A 22,358-nucleotide genomic window follows, 5' to 3' on the forward strand; every position below is an offset into this window, starting at 1 on the left:
TGGCCCCTCAATGTGGAGCTTTAACAACCAGCTTACCAGGTCCCTGCACTTGCTTTTATGCCAGGACCTAAAGACTGCAGAACTTTAGACAGCTTCTAGTTCAGAGAGTTCTCAGGGTCAAGAAACACCTTTAAAGGAGTTCATTCTCTGTCCTAGAGCCTTAGCCAGATCTTGTGCTGTCTTGGCCTTGTGTCACCATCTCCTGGCATTGCTTTCTAGAATGGAGCAGGCTTCCTAAAGCTTAGTCAGGCTAGTCTGGTGATATCATGTCAGGGCCTTAGGTCACCACTGCTCACTTCTCTCACCCAGGGAACATACTGCATAGGCTCCTCAACACCTGTTTCATTAGTTTTTGTTCCTGCACTACCAGAAACCAAGGGGTCCTCAGTTGAAGATCATTCTAGGACAATGAAAAGGAGAGGAAGGAGCACTCAGAGGGAGTCCTAAAATCTGCATGGAGATTTCTGAGAAACAAATCCTTCCCAAACTAAACTATCCTCAAGTTTAGAATGAAGAAGACATTGAATAGATGTTCCTGTTGGAGTTTGGGTAAAGGGTATTCACTTGATGTATCTATGGTTTTACAACATTTACAAGTTGTAATTTGTGTGTGTGTATGTGTGTGTGTGTGCAAATGAATAGTTTTTTCTGTTAATGTAGATGGTAGCACAATGCTGTTTAGTGTCATTACATCCCTCTTAACCAGTGGATGTATTTGGGTTGGAGGCTAGAGCCACTGCAAAGAGCTTTACTTCTGTACCAGAATATGTATGTAAGAATTTAATTTGTTTTTTTGACAATTAGCATGATGTTTTAACAGAGCTAAGCTTTGTAGTTTGGTTCAGACCCACCAAGTTTGCATGACCTTTTAATTATCACCTTTTTTTTTCAAGTTCAGCTTTTACCCTGGGCTTGGGGCATCTGAGGGCAGGGAGGAACAGGTGTCCAAAGGAGAAATGCTGGTGCCTGAGAGTATGTTTTCCAGTTGTATTGAATTTCTTACTCGGTGTTTTTTTTTGACCTTAGTTTCTTTCCTTCTTGTGTCCCATGCTGTTTTGCTCGCTATTTATTCGATGTCCTCTGTCAGTCATTCAGGAGTTGTAATATGGAAGTTAGTATTTCTATTCAGATGCTTTGTGGATGAAACTGATAGGTTTAGCATTGATTTCTGGCAGCTTCTTTCAAAAGTGTTGAGGTGATAAATGTGTTTCCATGGCTTTGGATTTGTTTTTGGCACATTGGGTGTGTGACCCTTCTTAGCTTGTTAGAAACAATAGAAACTATCAGTTGAACTGAATGTCTCCTTAGGAAAATGGGTAGATTTGTTCCCTATCTCTATGTTCTCTGTGACTGTTTTCCATCTGTCAAGGAACTTAAATAGGTATTCAGGGGAAAAATATATATATATATAGTTTCACCTTCCTCACCTTCCCAGTTGAAACAAAATAGTGATGACACTTTAGGTGGTAGATTGAAACAAGAACCCAATTTCTGACCACATGGGCCACTAGCATTTGGCTTAAGCCCTTAGAGTGTTTATGGAGCTTAGGGTGGAGTGGAGCGGGGTGGGGAGATTACTTCTGCTTTCTTCTAGGGAGGTTTGGTTTTTGGTTTGGGGGAGAGGGGTACTCCCTTTGGTATGGTGTAGAACATACTTCTGTTTCTTTCTGGCCACTATTTTTTTTGTATTTCTAAATATCGCAGTCTTGGTTTTTGCTAGATTTGTGAATTGTTCTAGCTTTTTTTTTCATAAGTGTTAGTTCATTAACCTGCCAATTTGAAACTTTTAACTAGATAGTCTCTACTGAAGGTTTTGGATTTCATTTGTTTTGGTTTGTTGAGCAGTCTTGTATGGGGACAGATGATGAAGCAGAGATGCTTTCTATTCCTAGGATTCTAAATCTAATCCTACTCCTTAATGTACTCACAGGATGTTAAAATTCTCTCCAAAATAGGAAGGAAATATCCAGTTGCTTTTTAATGTTTGCTAAAAATTGTCTTTAGAAAAGCTAATCTTAATAGGCATCTTCCTTCGTCCTGTGTCATTAACCTTTTGGCCACTTACCTTAGGGCTCTTTGAATGAGAGAGGGATAGGGCATGCAGAAAAACTTGTCACTTTGAAAGTAAGAAGAATAATTAATTGGTTCTTACACAGCTGTTCTGCAGAGTTCCCAGCCCTAAAGGTAAAGGAGAACCACTCAATAACACCAATAAAAATCTCTATTTAGCTCCTGTCATATTCCAGGAAATATTCTAAGCATTTTGCATACATGTCTCTTTTAATTCACAAGTCACTTGTATGAGATAGGTATTTACTTTGTCCTCCTCATGTTCTGGATGAGGAAACTCGGGCCCTGCAAGGCTGACAGTTTATACAATCTGGGACAGGGTGGGTGGAAAAGAGGATAGGGAGGGAATCTGAGTTTTATTTGGGTGAATGTGTAGGCACAGTGTATTTTTCACTTAGACATCAAACATTTCAGTTATTAATCATATCCGAGGATAATACCATTTATTCACTTACTGCAAGTTGTTTATAATAAGATGAAATGACTATCGTTAGACATCCCTAGTCTTTTGAGTGGACCCCATATGGTCTGTGGAGGGGCTCATGTTGTTTGTGGTTACCAATATTGTCTCTCCTAAAGGTAGGTAGAAATGCCCCTTCTAAAAATGGAGTCTTGGGTCGTGATTTTGATTCCTGGTCAGGGCACCCGCCTGGGTTGTGGGCTTGGTCCCTGGCGGGGGTGTGCACCAGAGGCAACCAATCGATGTTTCTCTCTCACATTGATGTTTTTCTATCTCTCTTCCTCCCTAAAAGGAGTCTTTGATCTTATTGGTTTCATTATATTCCTCGAAACAGTTGGAGCTGATTGTTTTTGAATCATTGTTCTTAGGTCTAAAACTTCATCTGAGCGCAGACCAGGGTGACTCAGTTGGTTGGGCATCATCCTGCAAAGCAAATGGTCACAGGTTCGGTTCCCAGTCAGGGCAAACATGCCTGGTTTTGGGCTCGGTCCCAAGTCAGGTGCATAAGGAGAAGCAAGGATCAATGTTTCTCTCCCTCTCTTTCTCCTGCCCCTTCTCCTCTTTCTAAAAGTAAGTAAATAAATAAAATCTTTTTTAAAAATCTGAATTTAAAAAGTTCTATTCCCTTTTTAAGGGAGGGTTTGGGGAGCGATCAGGAATTCTAGCTTCACCTTATGGATAGAGATAACATTAGCCATTTTCCTCAAGAAAAATGATGCTTCTGAATCCCAGCTCTTCAGTAAGGAGAACTGGACTGTTTTCACTTGACCTCTACTTCCTGTGGGGAAACCCCTGTCCAGGGATGCTGTGAAACACATAGGCGGAGAAAGGTTCCTAGATTCAGGGATAAGGAGTTCAAAGAGAGTCCAGCAATATTGTCATTGGGATTGTGGTCTTCATGAAGTACTCATGTTCATAACCCTGAAAGCTTTATTTTCACAGTTTGAAAATGAAACTGTGAAGTAAGAGTCTATTAAGGGAAGGAGGAAAACTGAGGAGGTGAATTACAGAGACCCTGACGTGAATCCACAGAATGAAAATGAACAAACATGCAACGTCCAAGGCCAGAGCAAAAAGGTTTTAGTTTTGTTAATTCCTGAGGTTTACATCTTAGTTCCCTCCCTGTCTCGCACGGATACAGAAACAGGCTTCCTGGGCTGTTTCATTTTTCTTTCCAAACGAGAGAAGTGGACATTTCTAGGAGACAGGGGCCACAGGGAGCAGCTGAGCTGAGGGAATGTATCAAAAACGGTTCATTTTTTTGGTACGGTCCCGTCAAGCTGACCAGCTCCTTGGTGTGTTACCTGCTTCTCCTACTACTGATCGGAACCGCAGAACTTCTCAACCCTCTGTCCCCAAGGCCTCCGGGCGGTATCAACCATGTGCGTACGTGTACGGGAGACAGTGACCTTGATTAGAATGTGTCTGGAGAGGAATAAATGGAGGGGCTGAGTTAAGAGACCGTTGGTTAGGAAAGATGTTGAAGTCTCAAAGTCATGTGGCCATCTGAGAAATGTTGTTAAACCACACTTTATAAAAAGTATCACTGGCACAGCCTGCCCCCTCAGTTCCTACGCCAGGAGACTTCTGCTGGAGACTGGGTTAATAATAGCTCGTCTCTGATATTCCCAGTAGCCACTTCTGTGAGAGGAGAGGAGGGAAAACGTTCAGACATCCTCACACCAAGCACCAGCAGCAGTGACGCCTACACGGAAGCCTTGGAACTGCAAACAGAGGGCTGGGGTCACCTCAGTGACATCTGACGCTGTCCAACCAGAAGTTGGATTTGTTGTTTGGGGGAGTGAGGAAGCTGACTGTACTAAAGGACTAAAACACTGTCTTGACTCTAGTTTCTCGCTTGTTTTTATTTTTTTTGGCGGGAGAGGTGGTGTTGGGGTAGAATTTCACATCCTATCTGGAGTTCAGGGGAGGTTGGGGAAGCTCAGCCCTTCACCCAGGAATAACCCAGTTCTGACATCTCTTCGCGTGGGAAGTGTTTCCCTAGGCGCGGGGAGGCTCTGGGTGCACCCCAAGGGGACTCCCTGCTGGAGCGGGAAGGCCACCCAGAGTTCGATGCACATCAGAGCGCGAGTGCGGAGGACGTAGCTAGCTGAGAATGACATAGCAGAGGGGAGAGGCTCGACGTGGAAGGGGCTCCCCCAGCTTGGAGGTGGCGGCTGTGCTGCGCTTAAGGGACCGCAGAGCCGGGTGACCGCGGTGGCCTGTGCCTTCCACCGAGGGTCTGATAGGGACGCGACGCTGCCCGGCCCAGCGTCCAAGGCGCGGGCGACCGCCCCGCGGTGCCCAGGGAGCCAACGCCAGACCCTGGCGTCCTCCATCTTCCCTCCTGAGCTCCCCCTGCTCCAGCTGCCTGAGCCACGGACCGCAGCACCACACACCCCCGCGGGGGGGGACGCCGCGCCCCATCCCCGCCCCCGGCCCCACCCCGGCCCCCCCGCTGGGGCCCCGACCCCACCGCCCGCAGGCACTGGCTGAGCTCCGAGGCGGCGAGCCGGCCGCGCGGACGCCCAGGAGGGGTCGGGGCAACTGGGGGCGGCGGCGGCCGGGTCGGGGCTCCCCCCCCGCCCGCGCTCGCCGCGGCGGTGGTGCGTCCCGGAGGTTACCGGAAGTGGCCGCGCTCGGCGCTGCCATGTTGAGGAGCCGCCGCTGCCGCTGCCGCCGCCGCCGCCGCCGCCGCTTTGTTGTCGCCTCCTCCGGCTGAGGAGGCTCCCCGAGCGGGGGGAGTGGGGAGGAGGGGGGTCGGCCGCCGCCGCCATGGAGGCCAACTGGACCACGTTCCTGTTCCAGGTAGTGGGGGCCCCCCCGGGGGGGCACGGGGGGGACAGGGGGGCCGGGCCCCGGGCTGGCGGACGGGCGGGCGGGCGCTCCTCCTCCCCTCCCTCCCGGCTCTGCTCTCCGGCCCGGCCTTAATCCCCCTTTGTTTTTCCGCCCGCCCGCCCCGGCAGAGCGGGGCTGCTGAGGTGAAAGAAGGCGGCCTCACGGGGTGCGGGGGAGAGAGCAGGCCTCGGGGTGAACCCTGGCCCCCCCAGCACACTCACGCACACGCACACACCCTTTCCTCCCGCCCTGAAGGGGAAGGGAGGAGGCCGGTCGCTGTCACCACCCGCGGCCCAGAGAAAAGAGGGCGCCGGGCTGCTGGATAGCGCGGGCCGCTCAGTCACGGCGCGCCGGGCCTGGCCGCACCGTGGGGTGAGGGCGGTCCCAGGTCGTGCTCTCAGAGCCCCCCAGCACCCAGCGCACACACACACTCGCACACACACACTTTCGCTCGCTCGCCTTTTTCATCGCCCTCTCTTTTTGTGTATGGTGACTTTCTGACCCCCCCATCCCCGTGAATAGCGGGTTTCCGTGGGTTCCCCGCCACTCCCCCTTCCCGCCGCCCCACCTCATGTTTATCCAGTTGGGGGGTGTTGTGTGTATTTGCTCCCGCAAACTTTTTCACTGGATTTACGTTTTTTTCTTTCCCAAGCCCCTGCCTAAGTCTTGGCATTTGACACGCTCTCGCTCTGTCCAGCTCGTCCGCTGTCCCATTCAGCCGGGGAATCCCCCCGCCGGGCGGGGGGGGGGGTGCGCGGGGAGGGCTGGGGCTCCGGCCGGCCCGACCTCCTCCCGGAGCGTTTTGCTCTCTCGTCCCACCTCGATCGTTTGTTTCCTCCAGCCAAGTGGGGGAGACAGAAAGTGGAGAGAGCAAACAAAGTCCGCTTACAAAGCCCCCAGATGAGTCATTCCTGGGGTGTTGGTCTTCACTTGCTGCAGGAAACTTCAAAGTGACTGTCGCCGATACGTTGGCAATCCTCTTGCCAGCCCACGTTGGGTGGGGGACCCCTGTTTGGAAGACCTGGGCTGGAACGTCTGTTTTTCCTGCTTGGTTTCCATTTGCAAACGAAGCACTTAGTGGGCAGCCGTGATGAGCTCACGGGGAAACTTCGAAACCGGAGGCTGGGAAGCTCTTCTCTAAGTGCGTTCTTCCCGCCTCTCGGAGTTATTTTCCTACTTCGAATAACTTAGTGAAATCCCAAACGCGTATCTGGGGCTTTTGAGACCTTTTGGAACTAACCAGGAATGGATGCAAAATTTTCAGAAACTTCTCCCAGCCGCTGGACCCATTCCAGTGGAGTTAATGTAGGGAATTGGATAATTCAAACATTACCTATTGTGTAGAGCTGGTTGAGCATTTTAAGAAATGTGTTCTTTCAAATGTGAGTAATTTAATTTTTAAGTAGTTGAATTATATTCGGGCTTCTTAAAATTGAAGCTACTCAAAATTATGGAACTCATGAACTTACCCACTTTCTCATTCTTATCTAGTATTGTTTTATCCGGTTTTGATGAGCTTGATAATTGTGATAAGTGAACTTAAAAATGCATTGGAAAATAACTGATATATAACTAGCTGGCATCCAGGTTGGTGTAAAGGTGGTAAACACAGTCTCTAGAAAAAGCTTTTAAATAATCACTTTAAAATGTGGAATTAACATGCCATTGAAGTGGTTTTCATGTGAACATTGAATTATTTTACCATATTAAACCTGCAGTCTATATACTTAATGGAGGATGAAAAAAACGGGAGTTCTTTATGTAAAGAAAAAACCCGTAACTAATTTTTGGAAAGCTAGTAGAAAATTCTTTTGGAGTATTTTTATGATTTTCCTAGATAAAGCAAATGCCAAGCACTTATTAATCAACTGTTTGATTACACTTTATATTGTTTAATTTTTTCAGCTATTAAAATCATTTTTTCACCTGATGGAGGAGTGTGAAAGCTCATATTTGATTCTGGGTTTGGCAATGTGTGCAGTGAAAATTGTTGGAAAACTTGTAATTTAGAGCTGAGGACAGTTGAATGGGTAAAGAGAATATTTCTTTTCTATGGAAAGGTATGAATAGACTTAGTTTCAGTTTTAAGTAATTTTCTCTGGGGAAATGGAGACTAAAACTCTTGTTTTGTTTCCTGGAGCATCCTACTGAATTTATAAGTTAAAACAACTTAATGCATGCTTGCTTTCCAGATAACCTGGTGGAAAGTGAAAGCCATAGTTGTTAAAATGTTTGATGGATGATTCTCCTAACAGGACATTCAAGATATGACTCACTGATGCTAATTTGTTTCAGTATAAAATCTTTTACCCTCTGGCACTGGAGATTTCATGGTGCCATATCCTACCACCCTGGGTGATGAAATAACATTTGTTTTGTTTTTTGCCAGCCCCAGAAAAAAGGAATGCTCAGGAGGGTTTAAAAAGCCTTGAAAGAGATGGGAGATAAAATTAAAACTTTGGTTTGATGATGCTAGTCAAAGAAAAATCTACCCATAAGTTATGTATATATTTTAAATCACTTAACTGAAGGCAGGCCCTGGTTGTTATTTTACTCTGTCTCTCCCCCAGAGAACAAGTTGGGGAAACCCACTTCCCCTCTTAGAAGGCTTCATGTAGCAGTGTGGGGATCCTAGGAATCCTCAGAGAGAGAGAGATTTCCGTAGTGGTCAAGGCATTCTACAGCATTTCACCCAAGAAGCAGGGACCTGGTGTGACCCTCCTGTGAGAGTGAGCTTCAGCAATGCTGTAAAAATACTTTATGTTGCCACAGACATCTGAATTGGTAAAATGGCAGTAAGTGCTTTTAGTACTACATCAAACTAATGGTTGTTTAGAATTGAAAAATGCCTCTAAACACTGTAAGTCTGAACTTTGTCCAGAAGATTTGCATTCCCTATTATCTGATCTGTTGCCTTTGAAATTGTATATCTTGAGCTATCTTCAGCTATTAACCGTTTATATACTGTATGGAAACTTGGGTATCCTACAGCCAGGTTGGAAAGGGGGTAAGATTCTATAGTTTCTACTAATGTCATCTGGGTAGACACTGACATTTACAAGAGCTCCACAAATTAAAAGTGGACTGTAATTCAGTATGATCACTGAGCCCAGAAAGATACTCATAAGTAAGCACAAAATTTCTATGAGTACTTCCAGGACTCAAAGGGAGATTCGATCAAAATAATTAAATTGAAATTGGTAATTCTGGCTACCGCATCTCCTAATCCTTTGGAGGGAGCCTGGTTCCAGGCTTCGCTGTTTTGCTGCCATCAAGAAAGTAAACATGGAGCAATGATAGATGTTCTTACCCATCAGGAGAGGAGCTCTGTGTGAATGTGTGTCTTTCTTCTTTTTTTCTCCTTAATCAAGTTAACTGTTGGACTAGTGGCTATAGAGTGAGGAGGGTAAATAAGTGTCTTGTAGTGTCTTAAGATGATGGGATGGGCTCCTCCTAGGATGTTGTATTCGTTAAGTATTTGGAACTCTTAACCTCTGAGTGCATGTATCCTTTTAGGATTACAAAACTGAAGGATAGGGACTTGGGCTCACTGTCAAGAGTTTCAAAAATAATGTTGGTAAAGTACAACGTATTAGGAAGAACTATTTCAGGAATTTTTTCCCATCATTTCCTAAATGTTTATCAGTATAGAGGTATGGAGAATTTTGAAAAATTCAAAACCAAGAGAATAACTACTCATAAATAACAAGAACCTGGATCCATAATGAAATTCTGGTTTCAGTGCAGTTAAAGTAAATTTCCAGACAATGTCCAGCACCCCCGTGTTGGAATATAGAAGCACATTATAACAGCAAATGTCTAATACCTTTTTTTTTTTTTAATTTTACGATTTTATTTATTTTTAGAGAAGGGAAGGGAGAGAGAAAGTGTGGGAGAGAAACATCAATGTGTGAGAGAAACATCAATCAGTTGCCTCTTGCACACACCCACAACCCAGGCATGTGCCCTGACCCAGAATCAAACTGGGGACCTTTCACTTGTAGGGTGACGCCCAACCAAGTGAACCACACTGGTCAGGGCTAAATGTCTAATACTTTAACGAAACCTACAGCTGTTGGACGAAGATGAAAATGAAAGGAATTTTAATTATCTATAGTTTGTTTTCTCTTAGTCTATTTTTGAGAGATCAGGGTTTGAACAACTAGTGTTGCTAAAGGATGCAGACTTCTATGAACTGAGAAACAACTGGCAGGTGTTTTGCTGTGGGCTACCTTCGCAGATGCCTACCAGGTTGATTAATAGCAGGTTTCATTTCAACCAAATCTTCTAGTAGCATTAAGTGAAAAATTTTAAAACTACGTAAACTTAAGTAGCATGTGTACTCAGAGAGTTAGATTTCTTTTGTCACTTAGCAACAGCCTCCCTCCTCAATCACTACGTTTTCTCATGGAAAGGAAGAGACATAATACCTTTCTTTTTCTAGGTTATAGACAAGTAGATAATTTGTGTGAGTGTGTGTGTGTGTGTGTGTGTGTTTTGTGCATTACTGCAGTGAGGTACTGTTAAATAAGTCTGGAGTGTAATTTTTTTGACAAGTTATTTAAACTTGGTTTCAACACTGACAGACGAATGCAAACTGATTTCATCAGCTGGTGTGTCCCTTATGAACCAGGGTGGTGTGTAGTTTAGTCAGCTGTTTGAAAGCAATATCACTGTCAGCAACTTAGTCGAGCAAGTTTTGGCTCCACACAATGATTTTCATGTTTTATACTGGGAGCTCTTGAGAGAAGCTAGGTGATTGCTGGATCTTTGCTATAGAGAGTGGCTCACAGGCTCTTTGGTAGTTTCTTCTGGTCTCTGGTCTCTGTTGTTTGGAGCATGTTGAATTTTGAAGGGCATTGTGAGAGGCTGAGTTTCTGAAGTGTAAATGTTTGGTTTTAGACCCATGAAGGCTCTCATCACCAACAGCAGGCAGCACAAAACAGCTTGCTGCCCCTCCTGAGCTCTGCTGTGGAGCCCCCTGATCAGAAACCATTACTTCCAATACCGATAACTCAGAAACCTCAGGCTGCACCAGAAACATTAAAGGATGCCATTGGGATTAAAAAAGAAAAACCCAAAACTTCATTTGTGTGCACTTACTGCAGTAAAGCTTTCAGGGACAGCTATCACCTGAGGCGCCATGAGTCCTGCCATACAGGGATCAAGTTGGTGTCCCGGGCAAAGAAAACCCCCACTACAGTGGTTCCTCTTATTTCCACCATCGCTGGGGACAGCAGCCGAACTTCGCTGGTCTCAACCATTGCAGGCATCTTGTCAACAGTCACTACATCTTCCTCGGGCACCAACCCCAGCAGCAGTGCCAGCACCACAGCTATGCCTGTGACCCAGTCTGTCAAGAAACCCAGTAAGCCCGTCAAGAAGAACCATGCTTGTGAGATGTGTGGGAAGGCCTTCCGAGATGTGTACCACCTCAATCGGCACAAGCTCTCCCATTCAGATGAAAAGCCCTTCGAGTGTCCTATTTGTAATCAGCGCTTCAAGAGAAAGGACCGGATGACTTACCATGTGAGGTCTCATGAAGGAGGCATCACCAAACCCTATACTTGCAGCGTTTGTGGGAAAGGCTTCTCGAGGTACTGCATTTTGCTTTGCTTTTTTTCATTATGGTATTCAGTGAACTTCAGTTTCGTTTCTGTGTGCTCTAGGTTTATGTGAGAATAGATGTGGGCAGGCCTGCGTTATTAGAGGAGATCGGTGATAAATGAAGTATTACACCTCCAAGTCTAATTTCACTTTGGTGTGGTTGACAAGTGGTGACGTAGCGATTAACATATTACTTCATTTAAGAAGTACCTTGGTGGACTCAGGCCTTCATTTGGCTCACGGATACTTCTTACCACTGCGTAACCACCAGATTCCAATTCAGTTGGGTGACTAGACATGAAGTTCACTGCATAAATCAAAGAAACCTAGTTTTTGGAAGTTGGGATAACCTTGGATACTCTTTAATAAAAATTTTAGGAGAATTTTTCCATTTTTCTATGGTTACTAACATTTCACTAATTTCCATTTTTAAAGGTTTTTTAAGATATAAAGTATATATATATATATATATAGTACTAGCTGTTTCTGGCAAGCATTAACTAAAACTTTGGGTATTTTGTAATGTAAAGAATCAAGACCTAATATGATTTGATGTTGACTAGGAGAGAAAACAGATAAAACTTTTGTTATGTTAAGAGAGGTAAGGAGGCTTGCATGGGGGTGGAGGGGGAGTTGGTAATTCTGCTAGCTTTCTTTAAAATGTCCCCCACCCAAATCTGCCAAGCATGTAAACATCACAGTAAGTAGCATTTCTCTATGTGTGTTCCATTATATCTTCTGTTGAAACTCTCTCTTTCACAGGCCTGACCATTTAAGCTGTCACGTAAAACATGTCCATTCAACAGAAAGACCCTTCAAATGCCAAGTAAGAGTTAAAATGACTTATCCTTAGTGTAGCCCTTGATGCACATTATCCAGGAGGTCTGAGGCAGCCAAATCTCACCGTTCTTGAATAGTCTTAAGAATCACTGACTTGAATAAATGTGATCCATTTGAATTATAGTTTTGTAAAATATGAATGACAGCTTCTATTTTTGTGGGGCAAGATCATTTAAAAACGTAAATGTGTTGTTTTTGTTTAACCACATTCCCCTTTCCTTGGGCAACAGCATTTATTGTTAGAAGAAAAAAACTATAGTCTTACAGATGTTGTGTATTGAAATAAAAATGAATCAAGTGCTTTAAATTAATTGCTGGGTTGATGGTTGAGGTTGTATTAATTGTAATAAAAGAAAATACGAATTTTCTTCCAAAAGTTATCACTTATTGGATTTTTGTCAGCTATTGCCAAATTGGAGCATTTTCTAGTTGTTTGAAAATCTGTTCATATTAATGATTTTATTTAACATAAGTTGTGATAATGAAAAGGTTAAGAATCTTGCTAAGTCAAATTACTGTTTTAGGTATCTAATTGTACGTTGTTGCCGGTTGTCTTTTTGTGTTCCTTTTTGTTAAATTTGTTAATGACTGATTTTATTAAGTAAGTGATTTGAATTCTAAGAAAAACCCAATTGGAGAAAGGAAGTTAGTGTCATTTTGAGTGAGTGCCTTCTATGTGTGAGGCCTTGGGTCAGGCTCTTAATCCACCAGTAATTTTGTGAGGTAGGTGTTACTATTATTTTACAGATAAAGAAGTATTCAGATAGGTTAACTAATTTGCTCAATGTTACACTGTTTAGTGAATTGAGGAGCTGGATTTAAATTCAGGTTTAACTCTAAAGCTCACATCTTCTCGCTACTCTGTTGATATTTTTTCTTCCCTTAAAATGTAAGGGTCTAAAATTCACCAAGTGTTTTATTATGATTATGATTCTGGGTAACACCTACAATTAAAACTCAACTAACTTAGTCGGCTTGCTGATATGGGTAGGGTAATGCCTAGAATATAACGTACTTTAAAATGAGAAGAACAGGATAGTCTATATTTAAAAAAAGTTTTCCTCCCTCATGCAGACATGCACTGCTGCCTTTGCCACCAAAGACAGACTGCGGACACACATGGTGCGCCACGAAGGCAAGGTATCGTGTAATATCTGTGGGAAGCTCCTGAGCGCGGCGTACATCACCAGCCACTTAAAGACACACGGGCAGAGCCAAAGTATCAACTGTAACACATGTAAACAGGGCATCAGTAAAAGTAAGTGACGCTTCGAATTGTATTTAGTGTACCAAAGGTTTTTTTTGCTGTGCTCTCAGGACTGTTATTGTTCATCTTACATGTTTCCTGCTATTACTGAAGTGTGCAAACATGCAGTAAGGGTGAGTGCATATTAGTATTAGGAATATACTTCATATGTGCGTGTAGAAACAACACTGATTTTGCTTTCAATCCTGTGCTTGTCTATTTAATAACTCCCATTTTAGAAGACCAAAATTTCCCCATCACTATTTTTCAGTGTGTCCCTTCCTTGGAGTTTGAATAAAAAGCTCTAGTGTGTTAGAATTGTGGCAGCAAAAGCCACACTAGGAAGTTGCATCATATCCAGGCAATTTTAATTATTTTTATTTAACGTTAGGAAGATTTTTAAGCATCAGTGTCTCTTAGCTCCTGATTTTATTAATAACATGTCCTTAATAACCTTAAAGATAAAAGCAGTGCTAATCAGTTTGCTTTTCAAACCCAAATCTTTATATAGAGAAATGGGATATCAAATCCATTTTAAGGTTTAAATGCTTTGCTTACCTTAAATTCAGAGTTGAAGATAGAATATTCTAGAGACTTGTGGATAAAATTCAGTGTTTTCAGTTACCCAGGCCTTTTTTTTTTTTTTTAGAGATGGGAAGGGAGAGAGAAGGAGAGGTAGAGAAACATCAACGTGTGGTTGCCTCTTGCGCACTCCCAACTGGGGACCTGGCCTGCAACCCAGGCATGTGCCCTGACTGGGAATAGAACCAGCGACCCTTTGGTTCCCAGGCTGGTGCTCAGTCCACTGAGCCACACCAGCCAGGGCTCCAGGCTTTTTCTTTTAAGATCTCCCTAACCACCAGAAAAAGTATTTTCCTAAATCTATTACATATTCTACTACTTTATTCTTTTATGTATGTACTATATGCAGCAGGAACATCAAATTCTCTAAATAGGTGGACAAAAGTAAATAGGAAAGAATACTTAATGTGTTTTAATCTCATCCATTTTTGCTTCTTTGTAAGTATATTTGCTTATTTATAAGTACATGTAAGTATCTAGCATGTCATTCTTCGTAACTTTATAAAAATTTACTTTTGGTGTATATCACTGTGGTCAAGTAATCAAGTATTTTAGATATTTTGATGAGCATTAATTAGTCCATGCTAATATTTCCCAAGTTCCATTCTAAAACTTGCTGTTAATTTAGCACGGAATTTTTTTCTCTTTTATATTTATTTTCTATAGCTCTCTGGTGTTTTTATTAATTTATCTATTTTGACCAATATAGACATAAGCAGCAAAAAACATGCACTGTAGTAAAAAAAATATCAAGTCAAATGATAAAGGTAGTAGAGGTACAGAGAGTCAAAGTACCGAAATTTTGGATTTTGAAAAAACAGCGACACTTTTTCAAGGTAAATGTAGTGTTTCTGGTTTGTCTTTGGAGTAGCATGCATGAATGAAGAAACCAGCAACCAGAAGCAGCAGCAGCAGCAACAGCAGCAGCAGCAGCAGCAGCAACATGTGACAAGCTGGCCGGGGAAGCAGGTAGAGACACTGAGACTGTGGGAAGAAGCTGTCAAAGCAAGAAAGAAAGGTAAGAAAGATGAAGCGTTCTAGTGCTCAAAGTATGGCTAGAGAAGTATTCCAACCAGTGTGCCAGATGATCCAAGTGAAGAAGTCCCAGCTTAGGGAATCCAGCTTTATGGAGGCGTGGGAATGTTATATGCTGGGGAATGGTAGTTGTTGGCAACAAAGCTTTCCAGCTTCCAGATAAGTTGGTTTTTTTTTTTTAACTGAAGAGTAACAATTTCCAGTACTTCTTCAGTTCTTCCTTTTGATCTACTTTTGTTACAAATTTAGAACCAAATTTGGTCCTTTGCTATGTTTGCTCAGAATCCATATTTATGTGAATATCTGTGCTCCTTTTTTTCTGTCTAAAATATTCCCACTTTTAGAGGTAGATGAAGTATCCTTATGTATATATAAATTCATTTTCTTACAACCATGCTGTTTTCTAATGTTTCATGTTCTTTCTATATTGTTTCTATATTGTTTTATTTATTACATATTTATTACATGATGTCTCTTGGTCACACCCTTAATGTCATTCAGTCTGGCATTAACTTAACACGAATGTACTTCAGTTTTTAGGTTTAAATGCTTTGCTTACCTTAAATTCAGAATGGTCTGCTTTTCTCTCATATATCTAAGAATCAGTTGGAATATCAGTTTTCAACACAGTTTTTTAACTTACTAGTTGTAGGTTTGGTTTCTAGACTGTTGTGCAGCCATTTCAACTAAATCATGTTGTCAGTATACCATCAGCCACAGGACAGATTCCTAAATTTCTTATTCTCTCCCCCCTACTGCTGCCATGTCTTACTATTCCATTTTTAATTCATGTGGAATCTTCTGCATGTAGGCTCCTCTGTAATTCCTTTGCTGTGTAGTTTCTTCTATCCTTTGCTTTCATGTGGTGTGGCTGTTCCCTTCCTCAGATCTCCTGTAACCACTGTACTTGGATAAAGATAAAAAGAATAGCATCCTTTTTCATAAATCTACTGGCATTGGAGGAAAAGAATGCTGCAGTCCAGATAGGCTTTCTACCCTTCCTCAGGTGCTGCTTGTTCCTGTTTTCCAAATGAAGAAGATTTTGTCATTACTTTGATAAATGTATTGTGGTAGGAAAAGGGGATGAGAATGGTGGGAGAAGGGGCAGAAAAATGTATATGTGTGTATATGTTATGATAATTGCACACTAGATTGAAAGCATGCCATGAAAGAATGTTTTATGCAGAGAAAGAGTGAGAGTGTTTAAGTCACAGAAAAGGAAACTTAAATTTTTTTAAAAAAGAGGAGGATGTGGGGAAACGGTAGGTGTCAGAGTAAAAACTCCTGTGGTAAAAACAGGATACCATCATCTCAAAAGTGAGTTGGCTTTCCTTGTCTTTTTCTTTCTGCACTCTTCTATTTGGTATTGTATTTCAGTTTGCTTGCACAATAAGACTCAATTGTTTGGTTCATCTCTGACCTCCATGAAACAAAATGTTATTGTATTCCTATTCGTACCATGGATCTCTGGAAACAACCAACTGATGTTGGAAGCTTCTGTATTCATATTAGTAAATGTCACATTTTGGGGGAGAGGAAACTCCTGTCCTGAAAACCTAAACTTGAATCAACATACTCCTTTTAAATATTGGGCTTAAATAACGTGATATAAGTTCCCAAAGTTGGAAGACAATCAGGTCATCATCTTTGCAGCTTTTTAAAAAACACAGATTTCCCAGGTTCCATCTAAATCTCACTATTGGATTTCCTGGGAAGCTATTTATAAAAAGCTCCCTAAATGATTTTGATCATTAGCCAGATTTAGGAATCCTTGATGTGGAATATGGAGTATACCAGAGTTACATCATATTGATCAAGGAATGGCTGCTTATTGACTCATGGGCCTACCTGAGGTGATTTCACCCACGTGAGGAATGTGTGCAGACCTCCATCTCTATCTCAAATACACTTTTTCATTTTGACAGCCACCTCACGTCCAGCCCACCATCCATTTTCTTACTACTATTTGTGACACACCAGCAGGTGGTGCTGAATTTTGTTGAGGGGTAAGGGTGTCACCTCTGAAGGAAGGTACTTTAAGATGGTTTTGCTGGATAACAAGGACCAGGGTCCCATCAACTCACTGCAAGGACTTCTTGCCTAGTTAGTCCTCCTTGGTATGGTTGGTGGTGTGTATAATATGTGTAGTTAAATGACTCTAGGCATAAAGTAGGTGATTGTGTTAGCATCAGAAAGAAAAGAAGAAATGGTAGTGGGGGGAGAACATAAACCCACTGAGGGATAATTTTTCTTAAAATAGTTAGGGACACATAACCAGAAACAATAAGATTATTTAAAATGATTTTTTTCTAAGACTGAAATAAAAAGATGATATTAAAATAGCTTGTTTATCTATCTCTACTTTTGGATTTTAAAAATTGTAACAGCCCTGGCTGGTGTGGTTCAGTGGATTGAATGCTGGCCTGAGATCCAAAGGGTTGCGGGTTCGATTGCTAGTCAGGGCGCATGCCTGGGTTGTGGGCTAGGTGCCCAGTTGGGGGCAAGCGAGAGGCAACCACATATTGATGGTTCTCTCCCTCTCTTCCTCCCTTCCCCTCTCTGTAAAAGTTAATAAATAAAATCTTAAAAAAAAAACCTTAATGGAATGTGGCTTCACCTCTCAGAAGGCTTACGAGTAAATACAGCATTGAGGATCCACACCCCAACTCCCTGTGCTAGGTACAAGGTGCCTTATGAAAAGATTTTTCTGATTTATCTATTACTTTGTAACCATCAGCTCAGCTCTTCGTAAACAAGCTCTTGTTGCCTGGCCTGCCATGCTTGGCTGTTCCCAGGAAAGTCTTTAGAACTCAGAGGAATTGCATAAAGTGGTAATGAGAATACTTTAGCCCTTCTGATCTCTCCCCTCTACCTCCAAAGTGCCTTGCAGAAATTAACTCATCTTCCCAGTGTTGCTGTGAGGCCGGTAAGTGAATCTAAACTTGAAACCAGAGTGCAGGGCTAAACAAGCTGCCTAAGTCCTTGAGGGGGTGCAGCGTCAGAAAGAGATTTGCACGTGCTGGGGCTCCTGGCCCTCAAGTCTTATGCTCCGAAAGATCCTTCCTGCCTGTTGACTGTTTACAGAAAACTAAATTAATTAAATGTTTGTTCTTTTTAATTAAAAGAAGTTGATGCAGAAGCTGTTCGTGAATTTTGTTCACTGTTTTGAGAATCTAAAGGCCCTTTTGTCTTCTTATTTTAGAAGCTGCTAACCTGTGCCAAACGTCCACGGCTGCTACGACGCCTGTGACTCTCACTACTCCATTCAGTATAACGTCCTCTGTGTCATCTGGGACTATGTCAAACCCAGTCACAGTGGCAGCTGCAATGAGCATGAGAAGTCCAGTAAATGTTTCAAGTGCAGTTAATATAACCAGCCCGATGAACATAGGGCACCCTGTAACTATTACCAGTCCGTTATCCATGACCTCTCCTTTAACACTCACTACCCCAGTCAACCTCCCCACTCCTGTCACTGCTCCAGTGAATATAGCACACCCCGTCACAATCACGTCTCCAATGAACCTGCCCACGCCTATGACGTTAGCTGCCCCTCTTAATATAGCAATGAGGCCTGTAGAGAGCATGCCTTTCTTACCCCAAGCTTTGCCTACATCACCACCTTGGTAAACAGTATTATAAAATCAAGATATGGGTTAAGTAAATATTTACCAGCAGTTTTTAGTAAAGCAAAAAGTAAACCATGAAATTGGGAGATTTTATTACATTAGTTAATAATAGTGTAGTAGCATTTTTCTTCAATTTGGCTGGGATTGTTCAAAGTAGGGTGTGTGTGTAACTTATCACTGGACCACTTTAGTTTAATCAGAAATTCCTTTTAGCTGACAGCATTGCTTAAACAGGATAGTAGTTGGTAAGATGAACTGCCAGAATTAAAACCAATCATAAAAAAGCAAAACCTATTTCAAAATTTTAAAAAACAGCATTAGTTTCTAATCCCAAGAAATCATTTTATTCTAAACACTAGCAGAACTCTTCTCTCAATATAAGTGGGTGGCTGATTTTAATTGAAATTCTAAATCCATGAATTGAGAGCTAGTGTAGAATTGTCTATGTTTATGGTTTTTATGAATAAATACATGCATTGTCATAATAAAATGCATTTCAGAGAATATGCATTTTACCTTTGGGAATATGTTAATTTCAGGCAGCATTCCCTATGGGAAAGGTGATACCAGCTCTGATATGCAAAGCATATGATAATTTATCATTCTAACTTCAACATATAATAGGGATTGTGACCTGATATTTGGAGATGTAAATATTGCTCAGCATATTAATCCTGATGGAATATAGCACTGTAGTTGACTTTTTTAAAAAAATTTAAAAAACAAAAAATATACAAATTGTGTTTTGGTAAGAAAAGGCCGCAACTGACAGGAGAAGTCAAGTGTGCGGACAGGTAGACTCCTAACAAATGGAGGCTAATGGGACTCCTGTTCAGGAGCCAAGGAATACTTTGGAACATTTAAAATTATTGCTTTAAATTGGAAGACGCTGGAGGCACTGGGATGTGATATGCCCCTCTCTCCCAATCAGAGCCTGTTGATGTTACAACAGGAAAAGATAAGTTAGTTGCTCACTAGAGTTTATGTCTTATATTAAATTGTATACAGTTTTTATTCTAACCACTAACTAGGTAGTATGCCCCTTCAGAACAAGCAGAGTGTTTTTTTTTTTTTTCATTTCTCCTTTCATAATCAAGTATTGTGCAGATCTGTTCAACTTTGTAAATATGGACATCACTTTTTTTTTTTTTTCCTTTGAGAAAACACTTGTATTGGCTTTGTGGTGTTTTCAGGGAGACAGCTAGCTGTCTGCACTCCCTGTAGAAACCAGCAATGATTGTGCACGTTAAGACATGTGCTTTTTATTAGCAGGATATTTTATCTCTGTACATAAAGTAGAAACCAAAAGCTAGGGAAACAGATACTCTTCACACCATGCCATACATTAATGTTTTTAAAACATTGTGTTTTTAAAAAATAGTTACTAAAACCAAGACGCTGGTTTTTTTTGTTTTTTTTTTTTTAAGTTACGATATGTTTTTGGTTTTTTTTTTTCTTTTTTTTAACCTTACAGTTAAGAGAAATGGAAATTAGTTGTGGTAATCTTGCAGAATGTTTGCAGGACTGACTATCAAACTGGACGACTTCCGTTTATACCCCACTGTGTCAGTTCAAGCATCAAAGTACCTTGTATCCGAGGCAGACTTCCTACAGCAGGGATAGGTATCTGTGTGTCATTATACAAGCAGTTCGAGGGGGTTGAACTACATAGTAAAAAATAAAATAAATAGTACTTAGTGTAAAATAATTTTATAAATGATCTTTTGTACTTTAGGACATTAAATTGTACAACTTTTGTATATATAAAAGCTTAGGAACTTTCTGTTTAGCAGGAAGGCAACACATTCCTACACTTTTAATGTATATGTTTGTTATAATGTCCATGTAAACATACCCTATGTTTGTGCCTTTTAATTAGTTTGTCTCAATAAACAAAATGTAGAGAAAAATATGTAGCTATGACTTTGTTACAACTGTTCCTATCCACAGTACAAAGATGGTTTGTTTTTAATATGTTGAGCATTATGTGTGGACTACTGGAAGGACTCATGTAGGGAAGGCCCATGCGTGGCCCTACTGAGGCTTGGATTGGGCAGGTGGTGGCCAAATTTGGAGGAAGCCCACGTTTCTGGCATGCAGTCCCAGGACTGGGTTCTGGCTCTGCCTGCTGGGACCTGTCATCTCTGACTAGGCTGGTAATCACAATCCTCCATGATTCAAACAGCCCAGGCTTCCTCCACAGTGGCCCAAGGAGCAGTACTCAGTGGGGGCAGGTGTGGACCCTACCCCCAGGCTAGAGTGTGGTTGTGAGAACCCTGAAACTTAGTTCTTTAAAAAAAAAAAGATATATAATAGAAATGATTGTTTTATCAATTCATTGTATAATAAACAGGAGTGAGACTTCATTGTATGACTTCAGTTAAAATACTATTTTGTATGCATTCTTTATTCACTTAAGAAGCTTGTCTGCAATAATAAAGCCACGTTGTGTCTTTTGGGAGGAAGAGAGTTGGCAGGATGAGGGTGGCAGTGGATCACTGAAAGGGGGACCTAGTAGGTTGTATTATGAAATTCTCCTGTGTCTTGGAACTGGAATTGAGTTTTGATGCTGATGAACTGATTCAACCAAGTGTTGAAGGCACAACGGCCACCGCTCTACAAAAAAGCAGATTTTGTTTTTCCCTTCTGGTTGTAACCTGGTTGAGAGCGTCCCCTTTATCAGATTAGCAGTTTAACAGTTGTATTAGATAATCCTCAAATCTGACATCAGCCTGTTATGCTCTAGGGCTTGCTGCTTGGCCTGCATTTGCCTTTCATTGTGTATTCATTTCCCTCCCAAGGTGTGCTCCTAAATGAAGGTTTCTATGTAAGCAGATGATGATTTCTTCCTGTCAATACCAGCACTGTATTACTAACATGCAAAATACTGCAGATTTATTTTGACAAATTAAAGTTAACCGGTCACAAATGTTATGATTGATTGCTTAATACCTCAGAAGCTTCACCAATTCACTATGAGAAATTTTTGAAGCACTGTTTCTCCACGTGTACATATGTCAGTATTGGTTGGGCTGGAGAAAGAAGGAGGGACTGTCAGGCTGGTTGGTACTATGGGAGGGTGGAAATGCACCAGACTGACTGCAAAAGTACCCCTGCCAATCAGCCGGAGTAAAAGCCCAGGAAGCCAGGCCTTGGGGCAGTGGTCACAAGCTTAGCCCATGCTCTACCCAGAAGAGAAAATGGGCTGAAAACATTCCTTCTCATGCTCCAGAACCCAGTTTCTTGACTTGAAAGGGGCTTTTAGGCTGGGTTCCAAACCCATTTGTGTTTAACTAGATATGTCATTTGAGTACCGACAATGTATCAGGGACTGTTAAGTATCAAAGGGCATGTAAAGGTGATGAAGACAAAGGCTGTTGAAGAGATGAGGAGTACCCAAGTGAGAGTATCACCAGACAGCAAATTAAGGTGAATCTGACACTTCATTTAATGAAAAAGTTGTGGATACCTACATCTGTTTTATCCAGAATATAGGCTTCCCAAACTTCCTCTGATAAATTGCTTTAGTCTCTTTATTGACTCTGAAAACAGCTGGAGGAAGAGTTCCCTGTGTTGCTTTTGGGAAGAGGAAGTGTTATTTCACTGAGTTGCTAGTTAATCTTTCCAGTCCTGGCTCTGCAGGTGCCCCTGCTCTTCTCTAGGAGCCCTGCAGTTTGGTCGTCTCTGGAGTGACCTGGTTTGGGGTGTAGATGGGATAGTGGAGGTTTTTTCTGTAGTATCCTTAAAGGTCATGGGGCTAAAAGACAATCCATTGTGTTCATGGGATGGTAATCACTTTCCCCTACCTGCCATTAATAAATCAGGCCCTCATCATGCACTTTCTCCATTTCCTTCTTGAGTCTTGTAGCCTGAAAGAATACCACTTGACCCCATTTGGGCCTATAAATCTCCCCAACAGCTGGTCTGACCCTGGCAGGTTACTGGATAATCTCCCCCAGTCCTCTAAAAGGGGGGCAGGCAGATTCAGGGCTGAATAGTGACTGAGGTTTTGCATCGATCTGGACTCCAGCTTTTTTTGGCTGCCCACTTT

At 42.0% G+C, this 22,358-nt stretch overlaps 1 protein-coding gene and 1 long non-coding RNA gene across 5 annotated transcripts; one reads left to right on the forward strand and one right to left on the reverse strand.

Annotated features, from left to right (window-relative positions):
• Window positions 1-2,496: 2,496 nt before the first annotated feature.
• Window positions 2,497-5,386, reverse strand: LOC149998195 (uncharacterized). Its single transcript, XR_016514042.1, has 3 exons — window positions 5,155-5,386; window positions 3,835-3,955; window positions 2,497-2,953 (listed from the first exon to the last, which is right to left on the reverse strand). It is a non-coding gene; the product is annotated as an uncharacterized LOC149998195 (long non-coding RNA).
• Window positions 5,151-19,729, forward strand: VEZF1 (vascular endothelial zinc finger 1). Of its 4 annotated transcripts, none has more exons than XM_090291402.1 (6): window positions 5,151-5,338; window positions 10,271-10,965; window positions 11,738-11,801; window positions 12,872-13,073; window positions 14,512-14,661; window positions 17,881-19,729. In XM_090291402.1, exons 1-6 carry the CDS (start codon window positions 5,306-5,308, stop codon window positions 18,306-18,308), a joined length of 1,572 nt encoding a protein of 523 aa, XP_090147528.1. In that variant the 5' UTR covers window positions 5,151-5,305; the 3' UTR covers window positions 18,309-19,729. The 4 variants fall into 4 exon arrangements, with proteins under 4 accessions (XP_090147528.1, XP_090147529.1, XP_090147530.1 ...); XM_090291403.1 differs by having other exon boundaries at window positions 5,152-5,338; window positions 14,515-14,661; XM_090291404.1 differs by having other exon boundaries at window positions 5,152-5,338; window positions 12,890-13,073.
• Window positions 19,730-22,358: the final 2,629 nt, after the last annotated feature.

This window comes from Furipterus horrens, unplaced genomic scaffold (genome assembly GCF_987537825.1).
Source record: "Furipterus horrens unplaced genomic scaffold, mFurHor1.1.pri manual_scaffold_11, whole genome shotgun sequence".
NCBI lineage: Eukaryota > Metazoa > Chordata > Mammalia > Chiroptera > Furipteridae > Furipterus > Furipterus horrens.